At 37.4% G+C, this 22,718-nt stretch overlaps 1 protein-coding gene across 2 annotated transcripts in view; it reads right to left on the bottom strand.

The window, feature by feature from the left end:
* The window catches only part of SIMC1 (SUMO interacting motifs containing 1), a 71,549-nt gene that overhangs the window by 34,154 nt on the left and 14,677 nt on the right, over positions 1-22,718 (bottom strand). For both annotated transcript variants that reach the window (XM_059174354.1, XM_059174355.1), the window contains exons 2-4: positions 10,586-12,034; positions 6,969-7,201; positions 6,158-6,227 (exon numbers count right to left, since the gene is read on the bottom strand). In XM_059174354.1, the coding sequence (XP_059030337.1) occupies positions 6,158-6,227; positions 6,969-7,201; positions 10,586-12,034 (1,752 nt within the window). The remainder of the gene's footprint in view (positions 1-6,157; positions 6,228-6,968; positions 7,202-10,585; positions 12,035-22,718) is intronic.

The raw sequence follows: 22,718 nt of genomic DNA, 5'->3' as shown, positions 1-22,718 counted from the left end.
CAGTTTCCCCAAAACCATTTGTTGAGACTATCTGTTCTCCATTGAATTGTCTTGGCACCTTTGATAAGTGTCACTTGGCCATACTCACAAAATTTTTTGGAGGGGGATTCTCCATTTTATTCCATGTGTCTGTATGTCTGGCTTTATGAGTACTACACTGTTTTGATGACTGTAGCTTTATATTTAAAATCAACAAGTATGAATAGTCCCATTTTGTTCTCCTTTTTCAAGGTTGTTTTGGTTACTCAGGGTCTTCTGAAATTCCATATGAATTTAGGATAAATTTTTCTATTTCTGCAAAAAGTGCTGTTGGGATTTTGATAGGGACTGTGCTGATTCTGTGGATTACTTTGGGTACTACTGACATCTTAACAATATTAATTCTTTCAGTCTATGAGCATGAGATATCTTATCATTTATTTATGTCTTCTTTATTTTCTTTCAGTAAAGTTTTATAGTTATCAGTGTACAAATTATTTGTCTCTTTGGTTAGGTTCACCCCTAAGAACGTATTCTACTGTTCTTGATAATTTAGTTAATAGAACTGTTTTCTTAACTTCTTTTTCAGATTGCTAGTATACAGAAATGCAATTGCTTTTTTGTGTCTTGATTTTGTATCCTGCAACTTTGCCGAATTTGTTTATTGGCTCTAACAATTTTTCTGTGTCGAATCTTTAGGGCTTTCTTCATATAAGATCATGTTGTCTATGAATAGAGATAATTCTGCTTCTTGCTTTTCAATTGGGATGTCTTTTATTTCCCTTCCTTGCCTAACTGCTTTGGTTAGAACTTTCAATACTATGTTGGATAGAAGAGACAAAAGTAGGTATCCTTACCTTATTCCTAATCTTGGAGGAAGAGCTTCAATATTTCAACACTGAATATGATGTTTGCTGTGGGCCATATAGTACTTTTATGAGATAGTTTCCCTCTATTCCTAGTTTGTTGAGAGTTTTTATGAGGAAATGTGTAGAATTCTATCAAATGCATCTTTTGCCTCAACTGAGGTGACCATGTGGTTTTGTCTATAATTCTGTTAATGTAGTGTATTTCACTGATTGATTTTTGTAGACTGAACCATCCTTGTATTTTCAGATAAATCCCACTTGATTATGATGTATAATCCATACAACATGGTGTTCAATTTGGTTTACTAACATTTTGCATCCATGTTCATAGGGATATTGGACTGCAGTTTTCTTCTAGTGTCTATCTGGCTTTAATTATTAGGGTGATTGCTGGTTTCATAAAATGAAGATACTTTATATGATATCTATCTTTAAAAATCTACTGGGGGGGCGCCTGGGTGGTTCAGTGGGTTAAAGCCTCTGTCTTTGGCTCAGGTCATGATCCCAGGGTCCTGGGATCAAGCCCCGCATCGGGCTCTCTGCTCAGCAGGGAGCCTGCTTCCTCCTCTCTCCTCTCTCTTTGCCTGCCTCTCTGCCTACTTGTGATCTCTATCTGTCAAATAAATAAATAAAATCTTAAAACAAAACAAAACAAAAATCTACTGGGACTTAATTAGTGGCCTAACACATGGTTTATCCTGGAACATGTCCCACGTGCACTAAGAAGAAGGAGCATGCTGTTATTGGTAGAATATTCTGCATATAACTGTTAGACCTGGTTGGTTTATTGCAAAGTTTATTTAATTTTTTCTCTTTCCTTACCTATCTTCTATTCTGGTTATTCTATTCATTAATGTGAGTGGGGTATTGAAGTCTCCAATTATTAATATAGAACTCTCTATATTTTCCCCTTCAATTCTGTCTTTGCTTCATATCTTGACTGCTTATTATTAGGTACATAAATATTTATGATTGTTGTATCTTACAGCTGTATTGAATCTTTTAATTAATATATAATGTACTCCTTTGTGTATTGCAACATTTTCTGATTTAAAGTTTATTTTGTCTCATATTAGTACAGTTTTGGTTACTGTTTTCATGAAATATCTTTTCCCATTCTTTCACTTTCAACCTACTTGTGTCTTTTGATGTAAAGTGAGTTTCTTGCAGATAGCATGTAGTTGGATCATGTGTTTTTATCTATTCTGCTAATCTATGTCTTTTGACTGGAGAGTTTAATTCATTTACATTTACAGCAATTACTGATAAGGAAGGATGCACTTCTGTCATTGTGCTGTTTTCTTTTTTTTTTTTTTTTTTAAAGATTTTATTTATTTATTTGATAGAGAGAGATCACAAGCAGGCAGACAGGCAGGCAGAGAGAGAGAGAGAGGAGGAAGCAGGCTCCCTGCTGAGCAGAGAGCCCGATGCGGGACTCGATCCCAAGACCCTGGGATCATGACCTGAGCCGAAGGCAGCGGCTTAACCCACTGAGCCACCCAGGCGCCCCCATTGTGCTGTTTTCTAAATGCCTTATAGCTTTTTTGTTCCTTATATCCTATATCATTGTCTTTTGTCTTAGTTGATATTTTTATAGTGAAAGTTTTAAATTCTTTTGTCATTTTCTTTTGTGTATTTCTATAGCTATTGTCTTTGTGGTTACCATCATGACTGACTTTAATATTCTGATGCTCTAATTTGAATTCATACAAGTTTAACTTCAATAACATAAAAACTGTTCCTTTATAGGTCTGTCACCCATTTGGTTGTTGATGTCACACAACTATACCTTCATACAAACAAATTAGTAATTCTTTTAAATGATTATCTTAAATTATGTAGAAAGCAAAATGTGGAGTTTCAAAGTTTTAATAATACTAGCTTTTAGACTAATAATTATGAAACTTGAATTAGTCACTTAACCATATACAAAACCAAATGTTATAAAATGTTGTTATAATAATAGTAGTTTTTATAATTGCCCATATATTTACCTTCACTGACATCTTTATTTCTTCGTATGGCTTCAAGTTACTATCAGTGTTCTGTTTTACTCTGCAGGATTCCCTTTAGGCTTTCTTGCTGGGCATGGCTGGTGGAAATGAACTCCCTCAGCTTTTGTTTATCTGGGGATGTCTTTATTTCTGTCTCATTTTTGAAAAATAATTTTGTTGAATAAAGCAATCTTGGTTGAGTTTTATTCTTTAGCACTTTGACTATATCAGCTTACTACCTTCTGGCTTCTACAACTTCTGATGAGAAATCTGCTGATTATCTTATTGAGATCCTGATGGGATGTGTTGCTTCTCTCCTGCTCTCCCTCATTTTTGAAGGATAGCTTTGCTGGATATAGTATTTTTGGCTAATAGCTTTTTTTTTTTCCTTCAGCACTTTGAATATATCATTCTATTGCCTTCTGCTTCCAAGGTTCTGCTGAGAATTTTCTGAAAATCTTATGCAACCTCTCATGTATATGGTAAGTCACTTTTCTCTTGCTGTTTTCAAGAGTCTGTCTTTAACTTTTGACACTTTGACTGTATCATGTCTTGGTATGAGTCTTTAGTTTAACCTCATTGGAATTGAGCTTCATGAAATTGTATGTCTATTTCTTTCCTCAGATTTGGGAAGTTCAGGGTCACTATTTTTTTCAAATAAGCTCTCTGCTCCTTTCTCTCTTCTCTTCAGACTCCCATAATGCATATATGGTCCACTTAATGATATCCCATAGTCCCTTAGGCTCTCTTCAATATTCTTCATTTTGTTTTCTTTTTGTTCCTCTGTCTCAATGATTTCAAATAACCTTCCTTCAAATTCATTGACTGTTTTCTTCTACCTGTCAAGTCTGCTGTTGAATCCCTCTAGTGAATTTTTCAGTTCAGTTATTATACTTTCCAGCTCCAGAATGTTTGATTCTTTCTAATAGTTTTTTAATATTCTCATTTTGTTCGTGCATCATTTTCATGCTTCAGTTAGTTGTCTATTCCTGTTCTCTTTTAGCTCCTTGTGCATTTTTTAAGAAGATTTATTTATTTATTTATTTATTTATTTTTAAGATTTTATTTATTTGTCAGAGAGAGAGAGGGAAAGAGAGCGAGCACAGGCAGACAGAATGGCAGGCAGAGGCAGAGGGAGAAGCAGGCTCCCTGCTGAGCAAGGACATGTGGGACTCAATCCCAGGATGCTGGGATCATGACCTGAGCCGAAGGCAGCTGCTTAACCAACTGAGCCACCCAGGCGTCCCAAGATTTATTTATTTATTTATTTTAGAGAGTGAGTGTGTGCACACGTGTGCATGCATGAGAAGGAGGGACGTGCAAGAGCAGAGGGAGAGGAAGAATCCCAAGCCAACTCTGTGCTGAGCACAGAGCCTGTTGCAGGGCTTGATCCCATGACAACCTGAGCCAAAATCAAGAGTTGAACACTTAACTGACTGAGCTACCCTGGCGCCCCTCCTTGTGCATTTTTGAGATAGTTTAAAAACATTCTTTGTTAGGAAGTTGAGAGATCTGTGTTACTTTATGGTTGGTTTCTAGAGTTTTATTCTGTTCCTCTGACTGGGACATAATTTCCAGTTTCTTCATATGCCTTGTAATCTTTAGTTGAGGTTTAAGCATTTGGAAAAAACAAACACCCTTCTCAGTCTATTCACTGAGTTCATGCAGGGTGAGATCTTCACCAATTAGCCTGAATAAAGGTCCTGGATTTTCTTAGAACTTTCCTGGGGATATGTTTTCTCTGGGCTTGTATCTGTGCTTTTATCTGTCTTAATTTCCTAAATGACTTGCCTTTGTTTCTTCTCAGGAATGCAGCCTCCTGCTCCCCTGGTACTGCCTGTGGAACTACAAAATTCCTGAAGCTCTAACATGTGGCAGTGCTCACCTCTCTTTTCAGCAGCTTTCAAATTATACCACTATTCCCATTAGTGATTTGAGTCATGTGAGACAAAAACTATCCGTTGGGCAGCTCCCTAACAAGCCAAGGCACTGGACTCAAAGTCAACTCTTTTGTTTCCACCCTGAGGGAGGAGCTGAGATGTGTGAGGTTTCCTACCAGTTGCACCATGCTACGGTAGGTAGAGGAGGGGCATGGACACACAAAATAACCCTGATTTCCTACTCCTTTCATTGAGTCCTTTCTTAATTATGCATTTTCTTGGGTACTAGAGATTCTCAATTATCTCCAAAGTTTTCACAGAAGTATACTGGTCCATATATTTTTCTTAATTTGGCATTTCCATTGGAGAACAATAGCCTGGAGCTCCTTTGTCTATCATCTTGGTGATGTTTCCCAGATAATTCTTAAAGTCCTAAATTATTTTGTTCCAATCCGGAGTGAATGCTCTCTAGGTCTACTATTCAACATAATTTTAGGAATTCTATTATTCTCTTGGAGAAATCTCGTGTTCCCTGGATCCTGTGCCTCCCTCTTTATTACTCCTCCATTCTCATTCTTTTGATGCATACCTTTAGGTAACCAAAGAAATGGGGTGAGGGGGTATTTTTTCAAGTTCCTACATGTCTTTATGTTACACTCACACTTGAATAATAGTTTGGTTGAGTTTAGAATTCTAAGTTGAAAGTAATTTGTTCCATCCAAGTGCTTTGGGTGAGCAGATAGAAAGCTGGCAATTAAGTTTAAGGATCCCTAAGAAATCAGAATGCGGAAGAGTTTTTCTGGAATACCAACTCTATACTAGGTGCCTTTGTTTATGACAGATAGTTCATTCAATGTTTTTAGACAATAAACCCTCTGACTTTCCCCCTGAAATTAGGTATCCTGATGACTGAAATTTCTGTACTCAAGAATGGAGAGGTTGTCAGTTCTATCTACAAATTTTTAACAAAGTTATGGCCTATCTCTGAATTCAACCCTCTTATATATATTGTGTTTCTGAGTTGAAAACTCTCTGCTCTAAAGGGTAGATTTTCTCACTCCTTGGCTGCATGTATTATAGCCTGTGGCTTTCTCTGTCTAGCTTCACCAGTAACAATCTTACATTTCCTTTAGTTCTTTTAGTTTTCATTCAGATCTGTTGCCCTTCCCCTTATCTTCATTGACATGGATTTATATCTTATCTTTATCTATTCCTTTACTATTCTTTTAAATGGAATCTTAAGAAGGGGAGGGATAAGTGAATGTACTTAATTTTGAATTAGAAGACAGCATATACCATTTTAACAGGGATTTTTTGGTGGGTATGGGAGTACAAGGAGGGAATAAGGTCAAAGACTTTACTACTAGATTTGCCATCACTTCTGTTTCTAATTAAGACTTGCGCAAAAGACACACCCTCATAATTGTTATGTTACCTCTTCCTCCATGACGTAAGTGAGCAGCTTCCAGTCCCACTCCACTGTCTTGGCATTAGCTGGATGTAGCCTGAAAGTCAAATGACACCAATTAGAATTCTGGAGAGTTCAGTGGAAGAGGGGATGGGATGTGGAAGATGACAGAAACAAGAAACCTCCTTTTATTCTCACTACTCTTGCCCATCCTTTGACATGATACCATGTCACCTGAGGGTAGTGCAACTTTCACTATCCACTTCTCTTTTGGAAGGCACTAGTAACCCAATTTTGCCTTGAAGAAATCAATACTTTATTACTCTAGCCCATTAGTTTTATCTACTAGGATCCTATGATGAAGCCTATGAAGCATATTTAGCCAATCATGATATTCTATCCTTCAGTTCACAGTGATTGGTTTAAAAAAGAGCTCATGTCCTATGTTATGGCAATTAAAGCCCGTAAGACTCAACTTCAGAAATCTTGTGTGATTATAAAGGAAGTGGACTCTCTGTCCCATAAAAGCTGGAAGCTGAAAAGACTACTAAGTAGATCCTGAAAAGAAGAGCAAAGCAGGACTGAAAAATGGATCCTGGTAACAATTTTGAACTGAATTAAATCTTATTCCTAGGTTTCTAGTAACATGAATAATCAAATTCTCTGTTATCAGATGTTAAAGCTAGTTTGGATTGGGTTTCCTGTCACTTGCAACCCAAATAACACTGACATACTACGTCACACTCTTGAATGGTTAGCTGAGTCAAGCTTAGGCAAGAGAAAGCTGTGCCCTGAGTCCAGGTTCCCTAGGAGAGTCACCAACATCTAAGGTTCATACTGTTGAATTTTCATGAGAAGCATATAGGCCTCCTTTAGGACATCCACGGTTTCGGAGCCACTGAGCAGGATTTTCTGGATGATGTGAGCCACAATTTCTCTGGGTGGGTAATGCTGGGGTGACACAAAGTCCATCAAAAACTGCACAGTCCCCAGGGGAAAATTTTCTTCAATGGTGTTTGTTACCATTCTTAGTCTTCGATGAGGAATGGGTTCTAATTTTTGACCCTTACTCTGTAGAGATAAAAAGAAGAAATTAGGATAGGTTTCTACAGACATAAAAACAAAAGGTTCTGAAACAGGTTGAAGACAGCAAAATTTTCCATGCATTTGAAATATTCATAATTTAAAAAGAAAAAGACTGAAAAGCCTTATCTAAAAAACTTTTAAGGACATGGGAAAATACTTAATATTAAGTTAAAAAATAAGAATTTGAAGTTGTACATATAATATGATTGCATCTGTGCTAAAATATAGCATAGCAAAGAAAGTACAAAAGAGTCAAGAGCTAGCCTAAGTTGATTTTGGAGTGAGGGTGAGAAGATAGTTAGGGGTAGTTATGATACTATATCAGATACTGAAATAAAGAGTGAAGAAAGATGTTTTAAATATGTTTTATTGTTAAAAAAGAATCCCAAACAGCAAAAGTTACTTCCCTTCCACCCCTAAAAGTAAGTATCTAAAAAGATTGGGAAAGAATATGTGAAAAGTGGTTTTCTATTTTCTGGGTGGTGGGTGGAATAATGGATGACTTTCCTTTATATGCCCTTTTGCATTTTTCCATAATAGATACCTATTAATTTCATAATCAGAGGGAAAAAGTTTAAAAGTTTTTTGATATTGGAATATAATAACAATAATAAGAATAATTTTTGAACATTTGACTTATCCTCACTTAAATTCTCACAACAACCTAATAAATACATACTATTATTATTCCTATTTTATAGATAAGGAAACAGATTTAGAGAGTAACCATTTGGCATGTAGCAAATGGCAGAACCTGATTTCACATATGGGGTGATATAACCCCAGATCTAATAACAATAACTATAATTTTGTTAAAAACCCCCATTATTAAGAAATTTAAAATGCTTATGTATAAAAAGGCAACTTAGCAGGAAATACACCAAAATTATTAACAATAATAAATGCTGACTGATAGCACAGTAAGTAATTATTTATGTTTTAAAATGTTTTATATTAGGGGCGTTGGGTTAAGGATGGCTCAGTGGGTTAAGGCCTCTGCCTTCAGCTCGGGTTAAGGTCCCAGGGTCCTGGGATCGAGTCCTGCATCAGGCTCTCTGCTCGGCAGGGAGCCTGCTTCCCTTCCTCTCTCTGCCTGCTTCTCTGCCTACCTGTGATCTCTGTCTGTCAAATAAATAAATATTTTTTAAAAAATAAAATAAAATAAAATGTTTTATATTAAATAAGCATTTTTTTAAAAAAATCTGAGAATAAGTATTAAATTTAAAACATCAACTAAAGATTTGATAGCTTATGTATAACAGTAAAACAGTGATGGCTAGACCTGTCCATTCAGAAAATCTGCAGAAGTCCACTGAGCTTTCCTTATGTCTCAAATCTCCTGAAGGTAACCCTGATCTCACTGACCAAAGACCAATACTGTATCTGGCAGGTAATGAAAATTAAGAACCAGAGAAGAGAAAAACAAAAAAATCTTACTTTGGTGACTATTTTACTTGTGAGGCACTTTACCTATATTTGAACTTTTTCATTTCTTGCCTACAAATGGGGACATCTACAAATAGATAAAGTTTACAAAATCTTTTGATGCCCATATACTTAAGGGGAATGAATACTTATAAAACATTTCTTTAGGCCTTGAAAGGCGACTGACTTTGTGCTTTATGTGGTTTTGGTTTTGTTTCTGTTTTTTTTTTTTTTTAAAGACTTCATTTACTTGACAGAGAGAGACAGCAAAAGAGAGAATACAAGCAGGGGGAGGGGAGAGGGAGAAGCAGGCTTCCGGAGGAGCAGGGACCCCAATTCAGGATTGATCCCAGGACCCCCGGATTATGACCTGAGCCAAAGGCAAACGCTTGATGACTGAGCCACCCAGGTGACCCTGTGCTTTATGTGTTTACTTTTAAGTCAAACAACTTTATGATATGGTCATTATGACTTATTTTAGAGCTAAACCAAGACTCAGAAGATTCAGAGGCAATTAATGGTATGTGGCAGCATGGGGACTGGCTAAGAAGTTCTGGGCGAAAATGACCTAGTGAAGAAGTACTTATTAAAAGCCCAAAAGAGGGCGCCTGGGTGACTCAGTGGGTTAGGCCGCTGCCTTTGGCTCGGGTCATGATCTCAGGGTCCTGGGATCGAGTCCTGCATCGGGCATCGGGCTCTCTGCTCGGCAGGGAGCCTGCTTCCCTCTCTCTCTCTCTCTGCCTGCCTCTCCATCTACTTGTGATTTCTCTCTGTCAAATAAATAAATAAAATCTTTAAAAAAAAAAAAGCCCAAAAGAAAACATGGGACAGAAAAGATTTACAGGTGAATGTAATCAGATGGCCAAGGTTCTTTAAAGTAAGAAACGGAGACAAAAAAATCCCTTTTGTTTGGCCTAACTGCCATCTTTTTACCTAAGCTATGTTTACATAGAAAGGGAATGTGGTATCCCCATTACATCTACTGGTGGCTTCTCTAGTTGTGCAGCACCTAAAAAGCACTACAGCCTTGACTAGGGAAACACTACCTCTCTCAAGTCCCCCAAATGCTCTTTATAATGGCCTGATATACACCAGGCACACCCACAGGAAAAAAGAGAATGAGCTAGTGGCTGGGGAGAGTCATTCAGAAGAAGACCTAAAACATATCAGAAGATGTAACAACAATAAAAATGAGAGAAAAAAATTCACTCTTCAAAACCAAATCAACGTGAATGCCTGATACATACTATGCTGGATTGCTGATTGCTCCAAGAACACACCTTTTGAATTCCTGTCCTACCTCAAGCCAGTCTTCTTAATGTTGATAATAAGGTTATGAATAATGAAAAAATAGCTTCATATTGTAGGACTCAGGCACAATTTTTTTCCCTTCCCTCTGCTAAGACAAGCATCTGGTTTAGTTCTCATAACTAAATAAAGACCAATGGGAAGTAGCATTCCCATTAAAATCTTAAAATTGAATTTCCTCCTCCAAATCAGGAAGTAATGGTTTTGGAGGCACTGAAGTATCCAGAGTATCACTATCTCTGTGATATGGGAGTGGTAAAAAGGGCATCAGGAAGGGGAAGGCAGAGGAATTGAAGAGAAGTAATTGATGAAGGCCTAGAAGGAGCTAGACACTTTAATAGGCACTTTATATATGTTATGTCATTTAATAATCCTGTGATGTGTGTTCTTATCTCCATTTTACATTTAGGAAAGCTTGGGCTCAGGAAGGTATAGTGACTTCTACAGTGCCAATTGCTAACTGAAACTTGAACCCAGGTCTGACTCTACACTAGATGATTCCACAAGAAAAAAGATAAAAATTTCAAATTTATCCTGGGCCTGTTCTCTCATGCATGGACTCCTTACAGCATAGTGACTTCATGCGAGGCCTATACAGAGGACACCTAATTTCTTGGGGAAGATATGTTAGCTCACCTCTCTTGCGTCTTTATCTGGTATTAGTGTCTGGAAGAAGAGGTGATGCACTGGAGGTCGTAAGAAGTACTTCAGTCTATGCAGGCATGGTCTGTTGTATAACCCACCTTGTGGTGTTTGTGCTTGTACCTGGGCAGATCCGGCATTAGCAGGCTCTGACAGTGATCTCTCTTTTCTGGCTGGAGTTTCTGTGATGGGGAGCCAAGGAACTTTCTGTAAGGAAGTTTCAGACTGTGGAGACTGTGGGCTGGGAGAGAACCTTGGTGAGGATGGAGATGAGACTTCCATAGGAGCGTCATGGTTCCGTATATCATTTTGGAGAGAGTAAGACCTGTCTCGTGGTAAGTGAGGCAAGTCTCCAAGTGAGTGTGGCATGTCTCCTGGCAAGCATGGCATGTCTCCAGGTGAATGGACTGTATCTCCTGGGAAGTCTGGGACTTCTCCAGGGGAATGCGGCACACTTTCTGGTGACTGTGGCACATCTTCTGGTGACTGTGGCACGTCTGCTAGTGACTGTGGCACATCTTCTGGTGACTGTGGTATGTGTCTTGGTGACTGTGGCACATCAAATGATGACTGTGGCACATTTTGTGACTGTGGCACATTTTGTAAATGTGCCACATTTTGTGGATAAGATATGTTTTGCGGTGGGCCTGGTACATCTTGAGGTAGGCCCTGAGAGTCTTGAGGTGGGCACAGTGAGTCTTGAGGTGGGTCAGGTGAGTGCTGAGGTTGCCACGATGAGTCTGGAGGTGGGCTTGGCACATTCTGCTGAAGGCATGGCATATCTCGAGAAGGGCATGGAACTTCTTGAGGCAGGTGAGTCAAAGCTTGTACTTGGCACTGCACGGTTTGTGATGTGCATGACAAAGCTCGTGGTGGGCATGAGGAGGCTCGTGGTGGACATGGTGAGGCTCGCAGTGGGCATGGCAAGATTCGCAGTGGGCATGGCAAGGCTTGAGGTGGGCAAGGCACATCTTGCTGTGGGCATGGCAAGGGTGCTCTCTGATTGCTTGTTGGGGAGAGGGAGCAAATATCTGAAGATAGCTGTAGGCTTGCCAAGAAGCCAAGGTCACCTTTGAATGATGTTGAGCTACAATTTGGCTCTGCTGGATAAACAGAGTCCCCACTGATGGATGTAGGGGGTTGTGGACATTCAAATGCGGTTTCTTCCAAAAGGTCCAAATCCACAGGATCGCTGTTAATGATTCTCCGTGCTGCAGGCCAAGAGCTTCTGTCTACCCGCCCTTCTGTCACCTCTTTGCTGGAGAGGCTGGCACATGTCTGAAGACTGGCTGGCTCTTTCTGGGAAGCAGCAACAGGTTCTAGAGTCAAGTCAAGAGTGGCGATAGGTCTGTTTTCTTCCTCAGTTCTTGTCAGGTCAATCACACAGAGTCCATTGCGATCCTTTGCCCTTGGTCTGGTTTCTCTAGTTAAGTCAATGAAGTCCTGTTAAAGGATTGTGAGAATATAAGAGGTCAAGTATGCTTTGCTTTATCTAAGAAGATTTACATCTGAGCTTTTAAGGATAACCATATTTTACCTTTTCAATTCATTGATAATTTATACATTTTATATAACATAAGCATTAATTTATTTCCTTTGGTTGAAATTCTGCTGTCAATTTCTATACCTTCCTAAATTATCCAAGTGCCACATGCATGTAATTGAGGGCATAGTGGGAAATTTTCTCTGATCCAAAGTAAACAGAGGAGAAGTTGGGAAGATTTCAACCATAAGTCACAAGGGAAAAAGCAACCTTTGTTTCGAAAACCGAACACACAGGATAATTTGTAACAGGGACTAAAGAAGGAGGTAAGCTAACATAAGAGAATCTACTATGTACTAAGAACATATTGAGTGTTTTCATGTATCTTTAATTTTCATAATATTCCTACCAGGTAGGCATTATAATCTCCATTACACAGATCGGGAAAATGGAGTTCAGAGGGGTTAGGTCATTACCTAAGGATTATATAATTAAGTCACAAAGACAGACATTCAAATTCAGGTCTGTATCCTTCTTTCTCTGTACAATTTCATTTAACATATAATCAGTCAGATATATAGAATAACACAATAACTGTTGCAAAACCAACAGGGTTAAGTCTGAATCCTAACTAGGTTAGTTACTGGAAAACCTCCTATCTTTACCTCCATTCCTTGCCAAAATGATTAGGCAGTTCATAAATCCTGATGATGCCAGCCAACAGTACTATAATCAATCTCTATGCCATAAGCCTGGAAAAATATTATACTCCCTTTCATTCTCAAAATTGTCTCAGTGTGGATGACAAATAATATCACCCTAATTACTGATCAGTCTCATTGACAAATATGAATGTAAATATCCTCCATAAAGTATTAGCAAATTGATTCCAGGATTTAAAAAAAAAAGAACTCCATTTCTGATCAGAAGGGCTAACTAGATACTCTGATTACCAACCAAATAAAAGTTAGAATTGATATATAAATGTAAAAACATGGGAGGAGATAAAACAAGAAAAAAAAACAACCAAAAGAAAGCCAGTATCAGACAAATTAGATTTCAATGAAAACAGCATTACTAGAGATAAAGAGGCCACTGTACAATAAGACTTAGTTCATCAAGATATAATAATTTCAAAACTGTAAGCCTAGGGGTGCCTGGGTGACTCACTTGGTTAAGTGTCTGCCTTCTGCTCAGGTCATAACCCCAGGGTCCTGTGTAGGGCTCTCTGTTCAGCAGGAAACCTGCTTCTCACTCCCCCTCTGCCTGTTACTCCTACTGCTCATGCTCACCCTCTCTCTGTCAAATCAATCAATCAATCAATCAATCTTTAAAACTGCATGCCTAATAACATAATCTTCATAAAACAAAAAAACATACAGGTACAAGGAGAAAAAGGAATATCCATAGTCACTGTGAGAAATTTTTACATGTCTTTCTTGACTGGTAGATCATGCAAATAAAAAAATTATTATGGATACAGAAGATCTGAACACCTTTAACAAGCTTCATCTACAGGACTCAGATATTCATAATTACATAAAACATTTATAAAATTTACCAGATACCAGGAGTCAAAGTACATCTTAATCAATATCAAAAGATTATCACTCAGATCAAAATACTATTAAGTTAGGAAGCAATACAAAAAAGTAACTAGGACAAACTCCATATTGCAAATTAAGAAGTATGACCAAATAACATATAGGTCAAAAAGAAATCATAGAAATTAGAAAAATTTTAGAACTGAACAGTAACAAAAATACTAGGTATTAAAATGTTACATGCAGCAAAATAACTGTATAGAAAAAATTTACACTTAGACATTTAATTAGAGAAGGAAAATGGAAGTAAATTAATGTTCTAACCACATATATTTAGAGAGCAGAAAAAGGACAGAATAAGCCCAAAGAAAGCAGAAAAGAAGAAATAATAATAGTGCAGAAATGAATGAAACAGAGAACACAGAAGAGAAGTGCAACAATGTCACAGGTTTGTTCTTTTAAAAGATTATTAAAATTACCAAAATTAGCAAACATGGTAAGAAAATTAAGACAACAAAGGCACAAATAACCAATATTAAGAATGAAAAAGGGACAAAATTACATACGTTTTTAAGATAAAAAGAAAAAAGATGAGAAGATGTTATGAACAATTCTGCAAAAAAGCTTCGGATCTTGGATGAAATAGATAAATCCCTGAAAAAATAAAGCTTACCAAAACTGACTCAGAAAACTGGATGATGAGTATGTGGGTGATCATTATACAGGTTGCTTTATTTTTCATGTTTGAAATTTTTCATAGGGGAAAGTTATTTTTCAAGTTGACTTAAGAAGAAAGAAAAAATCAAAATAGCCCTTTAACCAATGAAATGAAAAATCAAAATAGCCCTTTAACCAAAGAAATGAAATCAGTAGTTGAAATTTTTTCCTTCAAAAAATTCCAGACCAAGGTGATTTTAAAAGGAGAGGTCTGCTAAAAACTCAAAGAAAAAATGATTCTACTTTACATAAGCTATTTAAAAGAATTAAAAAAACGAAGGGATACCTCCAACTCATATTATGACTTAGCATAAACTTGATCCAAAATCTGAAAGTACAAGGAGGAAATATAAGTCAATATCACTTCTGCACACGGACATAAAAATCTTAAACAAAATACTATAAACTTGGTCCAGCAAAACCCCAACATGAGTCTACCTAGGAACCATACCTAGTTTAGCATTAAAAAAATTAATATAACTAGCCACATAAAGAAGAAAATCAAATGATCATGTGAAGAGGCCAAAAAGCATTTGCTAACAAATTCAAACTCCAGTTTTATAAAGAAAAAATAAATTCTTGGGGCACTTGGGTGGCTCAGTCAGTTAAGAATACAACTCCTGATTTTGGCTCAGGTTGTGATCTTGGTCCTGAGTTAGAGCTGTGCGCTAGGCTCTGCACTAGGCGTGGAGCCTGCTTAAGATTCTCCCTCTCCTTCCCTCTCTAAAGAAAAAAAAAAAACAAAACATCTCGAAATAGAAACAGAAGAAAGCATCCTTAACTATTAAAATTTACTTACAAATCACACACAGTAAACATTATACTGAAACACTGAAAATATTCCCTTTAGGAGCACAACAAAGGTGCCTACTGTCACTAACTCTATTTATTTATTTACGATTTTATTTATTTATCTGGCAGAGAGAGATCACAAGCAGGCAGAGAGGCAGGCAGAGAGAGAGGAGGAAGCAGACTCCCTGCTGAGCAGAGAGCCTGATTCGGGGCTCGATCCCAGGACCCTGGGATCATGACCTGAGCCAAAGGCAGAGACTTAACCCACTGAGCCACCCGGGCGCCCCCACTAACTCTATTTAGTACTGCGCCAAGGCTATACATACAATGCAGGAAAATAAGAAAAGATATAAAAAGTAGAAAGATTATAAAGACTAAAAATGTCCTTCATGAATATGATTATTTATATGGGAAACTCAAATAATCTATAGAGAAGTATCAGAATAAGAACATTTATCATGACTGTTGGATATAAAAATTACAATTTTTTACAATTCAACAACAGTACCACCATGTTGCATAACTCCCACATCACACAACTTCAGGGGAAATCATTCCTATATTCTATATGAATTGCACCCTCTAGAGCAAAATTCTAGGCAATCCACACAGCAACAATAAGAAATCTTTATATACATGCATACATGTGTTTTTTTAAAAATTCTTATTTATTTATTCATTTGCTAGAGAGAGAGAGTTAATGAGTCCAACAGGGGGAGCAGCAGGCAGAGGCTCTCCTCCGAGCAGGGAGTCCAATGTGAGACTTGATCCCAGAACTCTGAGATCACAATCTGAGTCGAAGACAGACACTTAAACTGACTGACCCATCCAGGCATTCCATATGTTTGCTTCTTTTTAAAAGATTTATTTGTTTGAGAGAGAGAGAGAGAGAGAGAGTGGGAGGGAGGGGCAGAGGGACAGAGAGTCTTAAGCAGACTCCATGCTGAGCATGGAGCCTACCCAGAACTTGATCTCACAACCCTGAGACCACCTGAGACAAAATCAAGAGTCAGTTGCTTAACCCACTGAGCCACCCAGGTGCCCCAATATGTACACTACATATGGGTGTGTATGTATATACATCTATGTGTACACACGCATGCATGTACATGGGTACACACACACACACACTACATGTGGCAGTTATTTTTGTGGGTTGCCAAACATTTCCAGTTATTTCCTTAATGGTACATGGTAGACTGTACTTCCTGAATCCTATGATTAGGTGGGGTTATGTGATTAATTCTGCCCAATAAATTATGAGTGGAAGTAACATGTATTACTTTTGGGCTCGGCCCTTTAATTTCTGGATGCAAATACTGCAAAGCCTTCTTTTTCCTCTGATATGTCTCATGCCCATGTTTAAGATAGTGGCAGCTCTGTCAGCCTGTGTCCCCACATGACTATGATATGCAGACATACTTCTTCCTCTAACCAACATATAAAGGACATGTGGTAATGTAAATGAAAATAAACCTTGTTTTAAGCCACAGTATAACCTAGCTTATCCTGACACACACAGTACTTGAGAATAAATTTAACAAGAAATGTGTAAGACCTGTGTGAAAAAGTATTACAGAAATGTACTGAAGAACACTAAAGTAGGCCTAAATAAAAGTATATACCATTGTTCATGAATTAGAAGACTCCGTGTCATAAATATTCCAATTCTCTCCAAACTGATATATGAATTCAATACAATTTCAAAGTCCAAACAGGTTTTATTAAGGAACTTGAGAAATTAACTCAAAATTTGAGTGGAAAAACAAAAGACCAAGAATAGCTAAGACATTTCTGAAGAAGACAGTGTGGTACTGGCACTAGACAGTCAAACAGATAAATGGCATAGGATAGCAAGTTCACAAATAGAGCTATACATATAAGAAAATTTGATTTATGTCAGAGGTGGTATTAAAGATTAGGAGGAAAAGATGGAACCTTCCATTAATGGTACTGGTTATGCATTTGGGGAGAAAGTGAAATAAGATCTTGACTTCATGCCAAAATCATAAATCAGTTTCAGAGTTATTGAAGACTTAAAATTAAAAAAAAAAAAAAAAACTAAAAATTTTTTAGAAAAAAACCCGAGAGAATATCTTTATAATCTTTGTGTAAGGAAGAATTTCTTAAAATACAAAGTAGAAACCATAAAAGAATAAATGGCTACATTAAAATTAGGAATTTCTGTTTATTAAAAGCACCATGAAGTTGTAAAATAAGCCACAAACTAGAACGTTCTTGGTAGCCTGATTTGGGAATACTATGTAGAGAAGAAGATAATTAAAGTCACATGCAATAACATTGATTAACTTTATAAGCTTAATATTGAGGCCAAAAGAAAAACAAAAGAGAGTAACATACAATATAATTCTGTGATACTGGACTGCTGGGGATACATTCCAAGACCCCCAGTGAATGTTTAAGACCACAGATGATACTGAAACCTATACATACTGTTTTTCTATACATACATACCTAAGATAAAATTTAATTTATAAATTAGGTAAAGTAAGAGATCAACAATCATAACAATAAAATGAAAAAAATTGTAACAATATGCTGTAATAAAAGTTATGTGAATGTGGTTTTTCTCTCAAAATATCTTCTTGTATTATACTCATCCTTCTTGTGATGGTGTGACAGGATAAAATGCTTGTATGAAGATGAAGTGAGATGAGTGACAGACATAGGCATTGTGATGGTAGTGGTAGGTTACTATCATCCTTCTAATGATATGTCAGAAGAGGGTCATCTGCTTAGAAATGGCAGTTGACTGGGTCACTGAAACCTTGGAAATTGAAACCACAGATTAAGAGGGGACTACTGTCTTGGTCTTCATCCTTGGCTCCAAGCAGAACTCCAGTAAACATAATTTGCTGAATAAAAGAGGAGGGTCTTTTGTTATTCATAAGCCCCTTTCAACCATACCTCAGTTTGCTAATGACTGATGACTGAAAGCTCCTCTGTAGCTTCAGGATTGGGGCTAGTTGTTACAGGAATTAACCATGTGTTTAAAGGGTTAGAATTTTCAGGCCCACTCCTTCAATCTCTGAGAAGGGGAGAGGAGGTGGAGACTGAGGTAATCACCAACAGCTAATGATTTTAATCAATGATGCATGTCATGGATTATTCATAAAAATCCGAAACAACAGTTTTGAGAGCTTCCAGGTTGGTGGATGCATCTATGTACCAGTAGGGAGGTGTACCCCAAACTCCAGGGGGGACAGAAGCTCCTGCACTTAGCACCCTTCTGGACCTTGCCCTATGTCCCTCTTCATCTGGCTGTTCATTTGCATCCTTTATAATAAAGTGGTAATAGTAAGTAAAGTGTTTCCCTGAGTTCTGTGAGCTGCTATTATCAAAACTAAGAAAAAGAGTCATGGGAACCCCCAATTTATAGCCAAGTTGGACAGAATGGTGGGAACGAGGGCCCAACTACTCACAATTGGCATCTGAAATGAAGCCACCTGGTCCTGAACTTTTGTGTGTGTGTGTGTGTGTGTGTGTGTGTTTTGTTTTTTTTTTTTTTTTTTTTAGGAGTTTTTCGTTTATTGATTTAACTTCTTTGCTGGTTATCAAGTCTGTTCAAGTTTTCTATTTATTTCTGCTTCAGTTTTGGGTTTTGCATATAGGTTACAGGTTTCTAGGAATTTATCCATTTCTTCTAGGTTGTCTAATTTGTTGGCGTATAGTTTTTCATAATATTCTCCTGTAATTTTATTTCTGCAGTGTTACTTCTAATTTACGATTTTGTTTGAGTGATTTTTCTTCTCTTCTTTATAAGCTGGCACTAGAGTTCTATCAATTTTATTGATTTTTTTCAAAGAACCAGCTCCTAGTTTCACTGATCTGTTCTACTGGTTGTGCTTTGTTTTGTTTTAGTTTCTGCATCACTTATTTCTGCTCTAACCTTTATTGTTTTCTTCCTTCTGCTGGTTTTGGATTTTGTTTGTTCTTCTTTTTCTAGCTGCCATAGTATAAAGTTGGGTTATTTATTTCATTTTTTCCTTGCTTCTTGATGTAGTCATGTATTGCTAATTCCCTCTTAGAGACACTTTTGCAACGTCCCAGAGGTTTTGGACCACTGTGTTTTCACTTTCACTTGTTTCCATGTACTTTTTAATTTCTCCTTTGATTTCCAGGTTAACCCATTCATTGTTTAGCAGCATGTTGTTTAGCCTCCATGTATTTGTGGTCTTTCCAGATTTTTTTCTTGTGGATGACTCCTAGTTTCATAGTGTTGTGGTGAGAAAAGATGCATGGTATAACTTCAATCTTTTTGAATTTGCTGAGGTTTGTTTTGTGGGCTAATATGTGATATATTCTGGAGAATGTTCTGTGTGCACTTGAAAAGAATGTGTATTCTGCTGTTTTAGGATGGAATGTTCTGAATATACCTGTTAAATCCATCTGTTCCAGTATGTCATTCAAAGTCATTATTTCCTTGTTGATTTTCTGTCTAGATGATCTGCCTAATGATCTAAGTGGGGTATTAAAGTACCCTACTATTATTGTATTATTATTGATTAGTTCCTTTACCTCTGTAACTTACTGTTCTATGTATCTGGGTGCTCCTATGTTGGGTGAGTTATGTGATTTTTTTACAGAAATGTTCATTTTTACTGCTTTTGTGTTTCCTACCTTTACACTGTCATTTTTGGTCCTTCCTTTCTACTCAGAGTCTCCTTTAATATTTCTTGCAGGGCTGGCTTAGTGGTCATGAATTCCTTTAGTTTTTATTTGTCTGGGAAATGATTGGTCTCTCCTTCTATTCTGATTGATAGTCTTTCTGGGTAGAGTATTCTTGACCACACATTTTTCCCATTCAGCACTTTGAATATTATCATGCCACACCCTTCTGGTTTGGAAAGTTTCTGCTAAAAAATCCCCTACTAACCTTATGGATTTTTCCCATGTAAGTTACTGTCTTCTTTTGTCTCGCTGATTTTAAAGTTTTTTATCACTTTATTTTGCCAATTTAATTACAATATGTCTTGCTTTGGATCTGCTTTTGTTGATCCTGTTGGGTATTCTCTATGCCTCCTGGATCTGGATATCTGTTTCCCTTCTCAGATTAGGATAGCTATTTCTTCAGCTATTATTTCTTCAAAAAATTTTCTGTCCCTTTTCCATCTCTCTTCTTCAGGGACTGCTATAATATGTTATTATGTTTGATGAAGTCACTGAGTTCCCTAAGTCTGTTCTCATTTTGCATAATTCTTTTTTTCCTCTCTTTTGTTCAGCTTGATTACTTTCCATCACTCTATCTTCTAGGTAATTAATTCTTTCCTCTGCTTTTTCCAACCTATTGCTTATTCTATGAAGAATGTTTCTCATTTAATTTATTGAGCCTTTTATCTCTGCTATGTTATTCCTTATCTCTGTGTTAAGGGTCTCAGTCATGTCTTCCAATCTCAAGTCCAGTGAGTATCGTTATGATCATTACTTTAAATTCTCTATCAGGCATGTTGATTTTATCTGTTTCACTTAGAACTTTGGCAATGGCCTTGTCCTTGTTCTGTTCTTTCATTTGGGATGAATGTCTTCTCGTTTTATCTAAGTCTCTGTGCCTGTGTCTGTGTATTAGGTAAGGCAGTTATAACTCCTGTAAGGACCTATGTCTCCTGAAGATAATAGCCTTAAGAAGAAGAGGTGCTGTAGTGTCCTGCCATGTAGTGGTCCTCTGTTCTCCAGGGCCTGGGGCTTCTGGGATTGTCTTTACCATGCGCTGTATATGCTCTGCTGTTTTATCCTGGCCACTTTATCCTTCAGGCCAGTCATCTGCAGGGGCTCTCTTTGCCTGTAGTGGGCAGTGTTTTGTCCGTGGCCTGAATATGGCTCATTTTAGCTAGGTGTGCTCTGGTCTGTTTGTGAGATAAGACCTGTCACCACTGGCACCAAAACTGAGGCTCTGCAAAACTTCTGAGTTGGGAGACACACTGTAAAGAGGGGTTTGGCCCAGTCTTCCTGGGGAGGGAGCCCACTGTGCTGGGAGTGAGCCAAGCTTGACTGGAAGTGGTGGTTCCACTGGAGTGTGTGTGTGGGTGGGGCTTGTTGTAAGCAAGTTGCGTAGTGAGTGCTGGCACTGCTCTGGTTCTTCCATGTGGCTCTGTGTTTATGTTGAGGGGCAGGGGAGGGAAATGGTACCAGCCAATTCCTTTGTTTTCTGGAGAGGTCTCTCCACTGACAGTTTCTCTGGGATGCACTCTTAAGACAAGCGAGTAACATGCCACTGCAGGTTCTCTACAGTTAACAATCTCTTATGGTTTGCCTCCCTCTCTGTTTTTAACTTATTCTATTTTTCCTTCCCTTCCCCCATGTTCATTTCTTTTGGTTCATAAATTCCACATATGATGAAATTCTATGGTATATGTCTTTCTCCAACTGACTTTTCTCAGTTAACATAATACACTCTGGTTCCATCCATGCCCGTATAAATGGCAAGATTTCATTCTTCTCGAAGGATGAGTAATATTCCATTGTGCATATACATCTTATAGTCTTATAAGAGATGTATAGAAATACATCTTATAATACAAAATAACATTTATTTTCATGTCTTTTGCACATTTCTTAAACTCAATTATTTGTTTTTGGGGTGTTGAGTGTGATAAAGTTTTTATAGATTTTGGATTTTAGCCCTTTATCTGATATGCCAATTGCAAATATCTTCTCCCAATCCACAGATTGCCTTTTAGTTTTGCTAATTCTTTCCTTCTCTGTGCAGAAGCTTTTTATCTTGATGAAGTCCCAATAGTTTATTTTTGCTTTTGTTTCCCTTGCCTCCAGAGATGCGTCTTGTAAGAAGCTGCTATGGCTGAGGTCAAAGAGGTTGCTGCCTGTGCTCTCTTCTAGAAGTTTGATGGATTCCTGTCTCACATTTAAGTCTTCATCCATTTTAAATTTATTTTTGTGTATGGCATAAGAAAGTAGTCCAGTTTCACTCTTCTGCAAGTTCCTGTCCATCTTTCCCAACACCATTCGTTGAAGAGACTGTCTTTTTTTTCCACTGGATATTCTTTCTTGCTTTGTCAAAGAATAGTTGACCATATGGTTATGGGTCCATTTCTGGGTTCTCTATTCTGTTCCATTAACCTAGGTATCTGTTTTTGTGTTGGTACCATTCTGTCTTGATGGCTAGAGATTTGTAATATAGCTGAAGTTCAGAACTGTGATGCCTCCAGCTTTGGTTTTCTTTTGGGGTCTTCTGTGGTTCCATACCAATTTTAGACTTGTTTATTCTAGCTCCGTGAAAAATGCTGGCACTATTTTGATGGGGATTGAACTGAATTTGTAGATTGCTTTGGGTAGTATAGACATTTTAACAATATTTCTTCTTCTAATCCATGACTACGGAATGTTTTTCTATTTCTTTGGGTCTTCTTCAATTTCTTTCATAGTGTTCTATGGTTTTCAGAGTATAGGACTTTTACTTCCTTTGTTAGGTTTATTACTAGGTATTCTCTTGTTTTGGTGCAATTGTAAATGGGATGGATTCCTTAATTTCTCTTTCTGTTGCTTCATTATTAATATATACAAATGCAACAGATTTCTATATATTTATTTTATATTTTACTGAATTCATGTATCA

This window comes from Mustela lutreola, chromosome 5 (assembly GCF_030435805.1).
Source record: "Mustela lutreola isolate mMusLut2 chromosome 5, mMusLut2.pri, whole genome shotgun sequence".
Lineage (NCBI taxonomy): Eukaryota > Metazoa > Chordata > Mammalia > Carnivora > Mustelidae > Mustela > Mustela lutreola.
Note: the sequence above shows the minus strand (reverse complement) of the source record. Positions and strands in the feature narration are given on the sequence as shown.